The sequence below is a fragment of the Cavia porcellus genome, unplaced genomic scaffold (genome assembly GCF_034190915.1).
Source record: "Cavia porcellus strain 051 isolate PalLab524CR breed Dunkin Hartley unplaced genomic scaffold, mCavPor4.1 scaffold_32, whole genome shotgun sequence".
Lineage (NCBI taxonomy): Eukaryota > Metazoa > Chordata > Mammalia > Rodentia > Caviidae > Cavia > Cavia porcellus.
Window position 1 is genome coordinate 8,219,707 of NW_026947515.1, and position 14,161 is coordinate 8,233,867.

Sequence of the window (14,161 nt, forward strand, 5' to 3'; positions counted from 1 at the left end):
TGGAAAGAATTTCCTGTCTTATTTTAATGTAACTCAGTTACATATTAATAAGGACCACTTAATAGATGCTACTGTTAAGTCTATAAAAGAATAAAATACAGAAGAATAATGAGAGAATAACATTGGCTACTGCATTGTGCACAATGATTCCTTAATGATCTATATTTTCATACATTTGTAAAATTTGTTAATGTTTTTTACAAATTCTAAAACATGATCTCACTAAGATTGTGAGTTTCCCAGGCCAGGCTTAAACCTTTCTTTACTCAATCTCCCTCCCTCTCCCAAAGTGCTATGATTGCAGGTATTATCTTGATTTGGTAATCAGCAGTAATTTTGTGCATTCATAGAATGAAATAATTGGCTTTGATCTTTAGACACTTGCAGAAAGAATGGATCTAGTTAAGCCATCTACCAACTTCCTAACTGGCAGTTTTTTTCACAGTGAGTAGGATTGAAAATCCCATTAACACTGTTGGTAGATTCTCTGCTTTGTAACTGTGCTCATCATGCCCTTCAGAATATCACTGCAAATGCCTTCTGCACTGGGTCTGAGACTTGGTGTCCTTGAAGCACATTCTGTTTTTTTTTTTTAATCCCTCATGGATTTTGATGATTGTTTGAAGTCAAACCACAAGAAAAACATGAAATCTAATGCCAATTGGGACACACTGCCCTCCAGAAGGATAGGACAGTGTTAAATACTATTTTTTCTACCATTGGACTTTCCAAGTTTTTTGTTTTGCATTCAGTTTCTATGGATTGAATACTGAGATTTGCACTTAGCTCCATGGCCTTCCACATTTAAAATTCTTTATATTTTCATCCAGGTTCTGGATAAGTGGCTATACTGCTTAGACTGTCCTTAAATTTATGATGTTGTTGCCTCAGCCTTCCGGACTGCTGGCATTACAAGACGCTCCAACAGACCTGGTTTCATCATAGTGTTGTTAAAAACTCATCGGCTGAGCATGGAATGTTTAATATGCCTGTAATGCCTGCACTCAGGAGGCTGAGGCAGCATGATTCCTGTGAGTTTCGGACAAGCCTGCAACACACTCTGATTTCAGCTTAGGCCAGAGCTACACGGGAAGAACTTGACCAAAAACTGAAAAAGAAAAAGAAAGAAAACTAAAGTAAACAGAAATGAAGGAAAGCAGAGGTGAAGCGGGGGAGGGAAGGTAAGGAAAAAGGTGAAACAAAACAAAATTCCTGGTGACTGTATGAGTTTTTCTCTACTGTGCTGGCCCTTTTAACCTGTGGTCCAGTTCTTGCAGTGTAGGACCCTTTTGACTGTTGTCACTTTATTATATACCAGAAAACTCTGTATTTTGTTGCCTCTACTTTAATGTTTTTTCCATGGCTATAGGATGACTCCTTGTCTTTCCCTGTGCATTTTCATTTTGTTTTTTCTATTTCTAAGAAAATGACTCTGATATTTTGACAGGAATGGCATTTAAACTCCTAGTTGCTCTGGGTAGCATATACATTATAACAACATGAATTTTTCCCATCCACCATCATAATTTGCCTTTTTTCTCTTAGTTCCACTTCACTCATTGCTTCAGTTTCTACAATTTTCTGAGAAAAGGTGTGTTTGGTTTAAATTTTACATAACTATTAATTCTTTTGGATGAATTATGAAATGAATTGTGTTCTTTGTATTTGAGTCTGCAGTTTGTTTGAGACACATAGATATGAATTGATTATGACATATGGATTTTGCACCTTGAAAATGAAGTTATTTTCCAATTTGTTCTAAAAGTTGTTCAGTGGAGTTTTAAGTTTATTATATGAAATGTATCCTCAGGAAACAGAGGTACCTCTTAATTCTTCCTTTCTGATTTGGTAAACATTTGGATTCTTATTGTTGATTAATTCTAGGACTAGGACTTCAAGTAGTGTGTTGAAAAGAGCCCAAAGCCTGGTCTTGTTCCTGACCTGAGAAGCCAATCTTGCAGCTTGTCAGCCTCTGAGCATGATGTCAAAGATGGGCCTTGTCATGCCTATTCTTTGCTGTGCTGAGATTCATTCCTCCTACCCATGGTGTGTGTGAATGGTTCTTATCATGAAAGAATGGTGAACTTTTGAATTTCTCAAAGTGATTTTTCTAAATCCCTTGAGGGGTTAGCTGTGCCTCATGCTGTGAATGTGGCAAGTGACACTGAATGATTTGTGCAAGTGGAACCATTGTAGCACCACTGAGGGTGAACCCAATGTTTATTGTGGTGTTTAAATTTTGTATGTGCTGGTGAATTTAGCTGATGAGCATTTACTTGAATATTTTTGTGTATGTTCATTAAGAACATTGGCCATTAGAGTATTATCATTTTTTGAATGCATTATACTCCGGCTTTGTCATCAGGGTGACTTTGTCATTTAAAAAGAATTGGTGGTGGTTCCCTTCCCTTGAAAAACATGAAAAATTATTAGTATTTATTCTTTTTCAAAATTTTATTTTGAAGGTAGGAAAATACAACAGAGCAAACAGAACAAAGCAAATTGAGACAATGCACTGAAATTGGTACAGAAATTCACAGCAGGGTCCGTGATAACAGTAATAGGTACAATAGTATATCTCATTATCTTCACAATCAGTTTCCATTCAATTAGTTATAGTGAAATCCAAACAAACACAGAACATTTTAAAACCAGTCAAAAGATAATATTGAATAGAGCAAAACAATTAATCAGAACACAGCAAAAGTCTAAAGACAACACTGGTTTTCAAACACAAGATAGAAAGAAATCTCCCATATATTCTATATTGCACACAGTCATCTTCCTAAGAGATGCTCAGAATTCTGCCTCTCCTTGCTAACCAATGGTGGCTAAATGAGATGTATGGCTCTCAGTCCATGCACCAGTAGGCTCATGGGAGATGCTGACTGGTTCTCCTCCTGGCTTGCACCAGGGGTGCTTGCCAGGAAGGCAGGAGATTTGTTTTCTTGTTCAGCTCCCTAAGTCCCAACATGGCCAAATCCAGTATTTATTCTTTACTATACACTTCATACAAGTCAGCAGGGCATTTATCAGATTCTGGCATGTGTTGTTATTATTTTTTTTTAAATTTTTTTAAAAAATTTTATTTAAGGAGAAAAGAAAAAAAAAGCAGGGAAAGGGTACAAGTTATACAGATTTACAGAAAAAAAATGAACAGTAGGAAATCACTAGTTAATGGATTACATATTGTCTTCTTAGAAATAATTGTTCAAGTCACAAAATTAAAGCTTATAAAGTGGACATTCCATCAATGATACTGCAAACAGTTCTGTTCATTGATCCAATAAAACTGTGATACCATTTTCTATCTTATACACTTAAATGTACATGCAGTTATATAGTTTGGAGCACTTTCTTTTCCTCTCTTTTGTACCATGACTATTACACATTTTGGGTTTCATTGCTCCCACGGTTCTTATTACTTTTTTGGAAGAGAGTAAAACCAAATGTGACATAACAGAACAAAATCGGTCAAGTCAAAAGGGTGGACATAATAGATAATGTAAAAACATAATACAAGGTGATCAACAGTGGTTACCATAATGCCTCCCGCTATCTCTAATAGAATTGCCTATATCGTTAGTTATAATACAATTGAACAAAACAGTAAAGAATAAAACCGACAAAACCAAAACATTGGAGACATTGTAGGTCTTCAAAAGTAGATAAAAGTCAACAAGAATGGGCGTCATAATGAATCTCATTATCTTCACAGCTGATGCCTAAACTTTCGAACCTGATACTATCTAGCAAAACAGAATAGGGGAACATCAGTTAAAAACCACATGGTGAGAGTAATACAGGGCTTTAAATCAAGGTAATGAAAAGTCAAAGTGGGTTACTATAATATATACTGCTATTTTTTCCTTTAATTAAAAGGATAAAGATAAAAAAGTAAATAATGGAGATTGAGATAAAAGAGGGCATAACAACGAAACAGTGCAGATCAAAACATAACCATTTAAGCAGAGTAGTGTTTCACCACCAGATAATCCTAACCTAAAAGTAGTTACCATATTGTCTCTTTCTTTGAAATCCTTGAGTACAACTTCGTATACTGTAGCATTAAGTATATCAAAACAATGTAAAACCATTCAAGAGAATGACAGCATTACAGAGTATTTAGAATCAACTAACAGAAAATGAACAATGGTTTCTGTATAATCTCCTTGTCTTTAAAAGGTATTTGCTTATACTATCGTACATAATAAAATCCAATAAGATACAGCCTATTTAGACCATTGGAGACAGAAGGACAAAAGCTAGATGAGACTTCAAAACAAGATGATACTAAATCAGTATTACCTATTAAGATGTCATTTTCTCTGAAATAGCTGTTCCTATCATCCAATCTTCTCTGCCTCATTTCTGTTGAGCTCTTTTTCTGTCATTAGTTGTCAGTTTGTTTTCTTCATTTTGTTCTCTGCTCCATTCATTGTGGCCTCTCTGCCATCATTTCTGGATTCTTTGTAGTTTTCTTTTTTTAGAATATCCTGCAATACTCTCTGTAGAGTTGAATTGGTGGTTGCAAATTCCCCCAGTTCCTCTTTATCCTGGAAGCACCTTGTTTTTCCATCAATTTCCAGGGACAGTTGTGCAGGATATCGCAATCTTGGCTGGAGATTATTATCTTTCAAAGCTTGAATTATTTCTCCCCACGCTCTTCGTGATTTGATGGTTTGTGCAGAGAAATCTGCTGTAATTCTGATGGGTGTTCCCTTGTAAGTGGTCTGTTTCTTGTCTCTGACAGCTTTTAATATTCTGTTCTTGTATTGAATTTCTGGAATTTTGATTATTATATGCCTGGGTGTAGCTCTGTTTGGGTTGTAGGTAGCTGGGGTCCTGTATGCCTCATACATCTGAGTATCTTTACCTTTTGCTAAATTAGGAAAATTCTCCTGGATTATTTCTGTGAGTAGCTTTTGTAGTTCACTTGTTTGTGTCCCTACTTCTTCTTTTATGTTCTTGATCCTTAAGTTATGGATCCTCTTATCATCTTCTTGTCTTTGTATTATTGCTGTTTGTTTCTTTGTTATTTTTAAGAAGTTTTTCATTTCATTCTCCCATATTACAAGTCTGCCCTCCAGTTCAGATAGTCTGTACTTAGTTTCTTTCAAGCTGTTATGCCAGTCTTCGATAGACTTCTTAGTATCTTGGTAGTCCCTTTGAACCTGCTTCACATATTCTATGCTTTCTCTGTTTTCTCCATCAAACAATTCTCCCCTTTTTTTTCTGTTCTTCCATTCCACCACCTGTTTTTTCTTGGGTGGTGCTTAGTATTTCTCTAACTATTCTGCATACTTCTAGCTTCAGGTCGTTGATAACTTCATTCCTGAATTGGTCTATGAGGCTCTCTATATGGTGCCTTATGTGTATTGGTGCGGTGTCTGCTATTGCCTGTTTCTCAGAATTGGGGGCCGAGGAGCCTTTCTTGTTGCTGCCTCTTCCCATGCTGCCTCTTCTTCTCTGTTCCTTATATATGCAAGCTTATATAAGAGGCCCAGCTTCTCTCCCAGTCAGCCACAGCCTGATCGAATTGCGCCGGTTAGGTGTTCCCGCTCACCGCTGCGCACCAGGGAGTTACAGACCAGGCAGCCTACGCGTCTCCCCTCCCGGCCACCATCAGGCTCTGGGATCTGGGTTGGGACAGCCTACCAGGTCCGCCGGCAGCGTCACGCAGGCCAGGCACTTTTCACCAGTCCAGCCCGAGAGGGGGATGTGTGGCTGGAGTCACCACCGCGCCCTGCTCCCGCAGGACTGCTCGGGCCCAGAAAGTCCTCTGCTGGAGTCAAACTGTGGTAGAGTGTCAGTTTCTCTCACTCACCTCACCACAAGTCAGTGCACGCCTCCCTGCCGTTCGCAGATTGCCGTTCTCAGAGCTTCTGCGCGTCTCTCCCCTTGCCGAGCCACTGTAGAGGCAGCCAGCCGCCGCGCGGCGGGAAACCCAAATCGCGGCTTACAATGGCGCGGCGTCCAGCCTCCACACCGAGGCTTTTCTGTTCCTGTTTTAGCACCAGGATTGCATTCCAAGTAGGTTTCTCTCAGCCCAGTTCATTCCTGAGTCAGCAGAGCATATCTCCACCTGCTTATGTCTCCATAGTCCACACCATTTCTGGCTTCTGAGCCGAGTCTTTCAGAGAGCCTCCCGTAGTTGCTGCTATCTGTCCGCCATGTTCTCCCGGAAGTCCATGTGTTGTTATTATTAAGCAGTTATGGTTGTTGACTCATTGCCCTTTTTTGTTAATGTTTTGTCAAATGGTGTGTATTCTTCTGAGGATGTGGGTCAGGGACGCCATAGGAGATCATGTCCTGATTAGGGGTCACGTCACATTTTACTTAGGGACATAGCAATTTACTTTTGTATCTTCAAACTTCCCCTACAGTATATATTTTTATGAGTAATCAGTTAAGTTATTTAGTCTTTTAAAGCACATTGTTGCAGGTACAGTTACTCCTGGAGGACACCGGGGCAGGTTAGTCCCAGGTCTGTTATTTCAGGCTTTGTACCCTTACCTGCCTGCAGTGTTCCCACCTCCTGACCTGCTTCCTGTAAACACCTGTCCTGCTCCACAGCTGTGGTGAATCCACATGTGGCAGTTGAGATCTCACCTTGGTGGAAGACATTCAGTCAAGGTAGGCTCTGAAACATGCTGATCTTCTTGTACAGAGTTCCCCTGAGTGAGCCATGGGGCCTCAGGACTGCAGGGAGGAGCTCTGGCATCAGGGCCACAACAGCCCTCTCTTACCCAGCCTGCAGTGTATGCTGTATGCTGAGAAGCTGACTGATGGATCAGGAGTCCTGGAACTGAGCCTTTCTTGTACATGGTACACTACTAGGTGCTGTGGTGTCCTCCACATCTGCATGGTCCATCTTCCCCTGACTTCAGATCTCCACAGAGATCTGAGCAGCCCCAGGCTTCCCCTTCCAGGCTCCAACTCTATGGTGAGTTTTAGGGTAAATTTTATGATCAGGAAATTCAATTTATATACATTTAACCTAGAAATTCCACTTCTATGGCCTCATTATAAAAAATAAGATTGAGAGACATGCATGATCTCTTCTTATTCAGTTATGAGTGTGGATAGATAAAAACCGTGAATGTACCACAACAGATCTGCTGAGCCAATTCTAAAATTATAGTCACAGAAAATGCTGAAAGAAGACCATGTCCTAGGCCATGTCCTGGATCCTACCTGAGATGATAGAAGAGCTCAAAGCCTGATCCTCTCTCCACCCAGCAAAAAAGAGACCCAGGCCTGAATAGCATGTGAGGACAGAAGAGAGGAGCTCCTGGAGGGCAGACCACTGAACCTGGGGGGAATCCTTTTTGGTGTTTTTCCCACTTTTCCATTCCATAGCATTATTTTAGTGTTCTATTCAATATTCCTATTATTGAAATCAGTCAATATTTAATTGTGGCTAATTTCTTGAATAGGTATGTGAAAATGGGTGATTTAATTTCATTATATATACTGAAAGTTATGCACAATACAGACACTTCAAACATCACTGTAAATATAAAATAAGCAGGCTTGGTATTCAGCAAGTGTCTATTTTTCCAGCAAGGAAGTCCTGAATCTTGCTGCTTTCAGGCAGCACAGGGAGTGTGCAGCTTGCACAGGAGCCCAGCACTGCCTGCCTTACACCTTTTTCCCCCACCTCATTCTGTGCTGCAGCCCGGGAGGCAAGGGAGGGCAGAGCAGCCAGGACACAGCAAAAACTCTGATTCCTCAGCCCCCGGGGCCTCACTTCCTGGGTCCTGGTCTCAGCCTCCACCAGGATTCAGGTACTATCCTGAATTCATCTGACTTAGTGGGCAGGGCACCCAATCTGCACCTCTGGAGATGAAGGCCACAAAGACCACTGTCTTCAGTGATGCTTCTATTCTGCAAATTTTGCTCCTATCTTTGAGACTGAGGTAGTGGCATTGGAACAAAACACAATATTATCATTACATTTCTTGTTGTTGTTATTTTTTTCGGGCTGCTTTGTTTATTTAAGCATATATTTAGAACTGTGTTTTGCCAAAAACCATTTCCTTGTCTTTTCATTACCCAGTTAACAGAAGTTTTTACAGATTTCTACTGTAGTTCAAACCCTATGTGCTTGAATGCTGAGAATCTACTCTCAAGCTTGGTAGAATGAGGGAAGGAAAGCAGAAACTGAACTTGGGGACAGTGCTGTGCCTTCCAGCATTTTGTACAGCAAACCCTGACTCATGCCTGTTTACCCATAACATATGGGCTTCAATACCAACTGAATCTTCCACTGACAAATGAGTTTCCTACATTTACTTCAAACAATCTCATTTCCCCTCAAATTGCTAAGCACATGGTCTAAAGATTCTTACACCCAAACTTCAAAAATAATTTCCATTAAACAGGAGACTGCTACCCATCCTGAAATCATGATGGGATTTTATGTAAAGATGTAGTCTGATCCACACCAAAACAATCATGAGCTGAGAGGGGCAGAGATGGCTTGTGCAGAAGGAAACACCTTGAAATTGTCAACCAGCAGCAGCATCAAGCAGGGAGCAGAGCTGCTGAAACATCACATTTGTTTGATGGAATTGTCTGGTGGGTTTTTGCTTTTGTTTACTGAGGTGGCTCAGTAAATCTAGCTTGCTACAATGCAGTGCCAAAGGGAAGTCATGGCCATGTAGCATTTATTTGGAGTTATTTTATTTATTTATTTATTTATTATTTTTTTTTAAAATCTGTACCAGGGACCAAACTCACGACTGCCTGCCTGCAAGGCAGGTGTTTATGCCGCTGAGCTAAATCCCCAGCCCCTGGAGTTATTCTTTTGCAATTGTGAAACCTGCATGCATGACGTTCCACAACTCTGCCATTGCAGACTCACCCACAGGCATTATTTCCATGACTTGTAAAGGGTCAGTTTATTTCCACAACATGCAGAGTGCTGTTCTCAGCCTTGTTTTTCTCAGACTAGTGCATTTTCAATCATTTCTTCAAAGGAAGCTAAATGATTTAGTCTGAGCAAAATTCAATTGTGTTGCCATGCTTCTGTGTGATGTCCTTGCTGACAGACCTGAAGAAGGAAGTGAGGTGGACCAGGTAGGGATTCAGCTCCAGAGGGATACTCTGCTCAGCTGTGTCAGTCAGGGCTGCCCCTCACCTGACTGACCACTCTGGCATCCAAATGCCCTTGCTCAGTGTTGTCCCTGTTGTCAGGAAGCACTGGTTTGAAGTGTAGACTCCCAATGCACTGGTTAACCCATGAAAAACCTTGCTGTGCTATGAGTTTTTCACCCCTAGACCTGCACCTCTATGGCCCTGGCCAGAGTTCCCTCCAACAATCATGCATGGCATTCTCCAAACAGGTCTCTTGTGCATGCTCTATGTAAAGGCTAGTGAGGGTCCCAGTTCCTTTCTGCTTTAAACCGTACTGTGAATCAAACTCTTGAAAAGAAATCTTGACAATTTGTGTATCATTCTGTGTTTGAGAAACCTCTCTTCTTAGTCCTGTGAGGTCTAAGGATGGCTCCATATATAGCTGTGATGGGAGCTGTGGGACAGGACTCTGCTCTGTCCCCCATGTTCTCTCCAGTTCTGTTCAGATCCTGCCTTAAAATGTGCCATTGAATGGGACACAGCACATCACAGTGACTTGTGCCTGCGTGAATCAACTTTGGGAGGCTCAATGTTTTCTGCACCTGTTGGCCACAGGAGGTGATTTCCTTTCGAATTACAAGACTTTCTCACTTCTCTCACAAAATGGACTGGTGAGACCTCTTTTACTCCACTAATTCAAACCCCGGGATTGTGAAGCACTTTCATCACCAGTCACAGCACTAAACAGAGAACCAATCACAGATGCTAGGTTTAGCTGGCTCTGTGACTTCATGAGGCTTTGATGGGGACACCCAGATACAAACCATAACACCTTCTAAAGTAAATCTTCTGACAATGCCCATGCTCTGGACTAGAAGATGATTCCTTGCCTTAGTCCAGGGTTTATCTTATTTTATTTTATTAATTTATTTTTTAAGACTCTCACTGTGTAGTTCAGGCTGGCCTTCAATTCACTATGTAAATTAGGCTGACCTAGAACTTGTAACACTCCTCCTGCCTCAGCTTCCTAAGTGCCAGAATTACACGCATGTACCATCACACCCAGCTATTGTTTGTTAAGCTGTATTTATTGATTTACTTGAGACTACTCAATTTAGGTACCTTTGTTATACTTCAGTACAAAAAAATGCTAATAAGTGTAATAAAATTCCAGCCAAATGTAAACAACTTAGCAACTTTGCAAGGCCCTGTCTGGGAATAAATTATGATAAAAGGACCAAGGCAGTGGATTCAATCTTCAGCACAGCAAAATTAAATAAATCTATAAACAGACTTCGTAGAAAATAATCCATAAACAATACTACTTAGAAATAAATCTATAAAAAAACAAAATTGCTAGTCAGTAAATCTATAAGTAAATAAAGCTTTTGTGTGTAGCTCAGATGAGAAGTGTTTTAAAAGCAATTTTATTTCATTATAATTGACATACAATGAACTAACAGGTTTAAATACAAAATTGGATGAAGCTTGACATGGGCCAGGGATATAGCTCACTGGCAAAGTGCTCCCTGGCAAGCACAGGGTCCTGAATTTGTTTCCTGGTATCAAAAATAAACAATACGGAGACTAAAAACAAACAAAAAATCCTCTAGGAATCTTGTCATACATGAGCCCCTTGAAAACCATCACCGAAGTGGTCATGTATATGTGACCTTCATATTTTGCTTATGGCTCCTTATAATTGCTTCCTTCTATCCTAAGCAATGTGTCTGCTTTTTGTCTCTGGGAAACACTTTGTATTTTCTAAAGGTGACAGGTCTGTAACCACACAGGATGCAGAAGGTTTTTGTTTTTGTTTTGGGGGAGCTGGTAGAGTTTATTCAATCCTCATTACCATGTTAGGTTTCCCAAGTGCTGCTCCTTGTCAGTGGCTGAGCCATCACATCCAATTGTGTGGATGAACCACAGATCCTCATGTGTCCATCAGCTGAGGCCCTTTTTGGTGTTTCCAGTTTTGAGCTCAAAAATAAAGTTGCTGTAGTCATTCTTGTGTTTGTATAGCTGTAGCACTGATTTCCAAGGGGAAGATACTCAGTGTGCAGTTGAATATTTCAGGTCTTGCTTGTTTAACTCAGAAATTATTTAAGTGTCTTTCAAGTAGTTGTTCAAAGTAGATTAAAGATTTCTGGCTCTTCCTGTGACTATTTTTAAACCCTGTTCTTTTTTAACTCTTGTTCATCTATTTTTCAATCTTTTTCAGTTCATTTTATAAACTTTACCTAAGGAAAGTTTATTTCTATTACCTAAAATTCAGAATTTTTTGACTTTGGATAGAATTTTAAAGGTGGAAAAAACCCAAAATACTGTATATATGCACATATGTAAATCTCCTATAATTTTCACATCACAAAACTTCTGCTATGTGATTATTATCTTCATTGTCAACTTGATGGGCTTGAGAGCTGTCCAAGAGATTAGTAAAGTGTACTTCTCAGCTCATCTGTATGGGTCATGGAGAAATGACAATAGGTACTCCACCTGGTCTCTGGTTCCTTCCTCCCTGGTGCTGTCCCTCTACTCTTTTTCCTGGCCACCATGGACTACTTAGAGCATTATACAAGAATGTAAATATGAGATAACAAACTGTAAGAATTATACAACAAAAACAGTGGTTCTCTGCTCTGCTTCACACTGCCTGCCACTGTTGCTGATGTCTTGAACATGTACATTCTCTGACCTTGGGAGCTCACCCAAGAAAATCTTCCTTGAGTTCCCAAAACAGGCCAACAAGTGTTCACACAGTGCCCATGAACAGTCCATCTAACCTTCAGCCAATTCTTCAGCATCTCCAAGGAGAACATGGCCCTTTTGTGTTCTCTCCGTGACTCTGCAGTTGGCCATTCTAATCCTACTTTGTATATACTTTATGTGTGACACATACACACATACATACACACACACACACACACACACACACACACACACACAGAGGCACACACACAAATTAAATCTGACCCTCTGGTGAACCCTGACACAAACTGCCTCTAGCTACCTGTGCAACCTCCCACGAATAATTTCATGCCTCACTCATGTGAAAAATCCAAAGCAGAACTGTAGCAGTGCTGTGCCAAGTATGGGTTAGTTAACGGAGGTGTTGGTATGAGGCTCACTGTGTTAAAATTCTGTGCACTTGTTAGTCATTGGAAAATGTATTAAATGTTGGTGTCTTGTCTCACACAGCTATGAAAATGAAGATAATTCCTAAGTCCTACTCTTGTAAGAATTAACATATGTAAAACACCTCAGAGAGGCCCTGGCCTCACACCTGTAAGGGTTACATATGCTTGTTAGTTTGTTATATTAACATGTAAACATATATGTAAGTTATGAAGACATCAGACGACGGATACCAAAAGCACTCATTTCTCTGTAATAAAAGAAGGGCAACAACACAAATAACAATGGCATCTGAGAACTTGATGTATGTTAGGAACCATGGGAAGAGCTCTGCAGTGTTTTCATTGGATCTTCACAGCAGTGCCAAGAGATGAGTATTGCCATTCTTCACAGTTTGTTTTTTTAATGGAAAAAAACCCGCAATATTTCAAAGCAAAATAATAGGAGAATAACAGTAGCAGAAATTGAAGCTCCTAGAAGAGTAGCAGTGTACCTAAGGTGTCAGGCCCGGGAAGATTTGAGTCCAGACATCTATAAATTCCAAGCCTCAGACTCAGTCCACTCCTCTGCTTCCTCCCACAGCAGGCCTGGGGCTCAGTCTCCCCGAAGCTCCACCTGCAGCCACACCCAGCTTCAGAGAAACCCTAACCCCCACTGCCACGCCCACCACCTCATTCCTGCCTCCTGGAGGGCTCTGCACCTCCTGGGTCCCAGCTTCTGGCCCCGCCACTCACATCGCTTGGCCACACCCCCTGGCCGCCAGCGAAGATTATGCTCCACCTGGCCCAACCTGGGCGGTCCGCGCCCAGGGACGGTCCCTAGCCACTGGCCTTCGCATCCCACTCAGTCCTGCCCCGCCCCGGCCTTGCTTCACAGTGGATGCACCGAGTGGCCATTTTGCTGCTAGCGACCCCTTCTGGAGACCTGAGCACTCTTCCTTCCTCGGCCTAGGCTGTGGCTGGGCTGGGACTGGGGTCTGGGCCAGGTAGGCTGAAGGCAGCTGGTGTTGAGTGGAGGCGCGGCCCTGTGGCCCCGACTTTAGCGGCACAGGTGCCCTTGGTGGGGGGTCCGGGGAGGCTGCGGGCGCGGCACTGGGGCGACCTAGCCTCAGGTCTTCAGGGCCCTTCTTTCCTTACTCCTCTTTCGGGGTCCAGGCCTCGCGAATAGCCCGGGACCCTTACCGCGCCCCCCCCCCGTTGCTGTTGAGAGCCCAGCCCTGCTGTGGGACCTGTGGTAGGGCGGCTGGGGGTCTCACATGGCCTCTGCTCTCAGTGAGCCTGGCCCTGCTGAGCCGCGGACATTTACCCCAACAGGACGATTTTATTCCACTTGCAGCTCCTCCCTGCAGACTGAGAGAGGACCTGGATGTTAAACTAAGTTAGCAGTTTTTATTCTACCTGCACATGCTTTGTCTCCAGTTCATTCCATTGATAAGGGCTTTCTGCTTGTTTTAATATTGGTCCTCTTGGTTGTTTAAGCTTTGTGAGGAGTCTGAATGTGGCATGGGGCTTTGAGGGATGAGGAAGCGTGATCAGCAGCTTAAAAATTTAAATCCGCAAAAAATATAATTCACCCACATTTTTGAACCTGCTGCAGAATACCCATCTTGTCCGTATTTGGCTTTCTCTAACCATACTCCCCAGTTCTGCTCACATCGTTTATGTATTTGCATACTGTTGAATATTTATTTTAGATGCATAGGTAGAGTTTCACTTAGTTATCCTGTTACTGACCACGTACACAAGTCTAGTTCCTCTTAGAAAAACTACATTGAGCATATATCTTTTTTTCTTGGGATAAATTCCAGACATTGGAAATAATAAATCAAAGTTCTGTGTTCTTTCCCTGGTACTTGATATAAATTGCTGCATAGACAAGACATGTTAACAATAGACACCTTGCAAAATTTAGGTATTTGCCCAATTATCTGGAGAAATTTGGA

At 41.4% G+C, this 14,161-nt stretch overlaps 1 protein-coding gene across 1 annotated transcript in view; it reads left to right on the forward strand.

The window, feature by feature from the left end:
* LOC134474488 (zinc finger protein 709-like) overlaps positions 1 to 13,456 on the forward strand; it is a 79,580-nt gene extending 66,124 nt beyond the window's left edge. The window contains exon 3 of the mRNA XM_063242659.1: positions 13,374 to 13,456. Coding sequence (XP_063098729.1) covers positions 13,374 to 13,456 — 83 coding nt within the window. The remainder of the gene's footprint in view (positions 1 to 13,373) is intronic.
* The last annotated feature ends 705 nt before the right edge of the window (positions 13,457 to 14,161 follow it).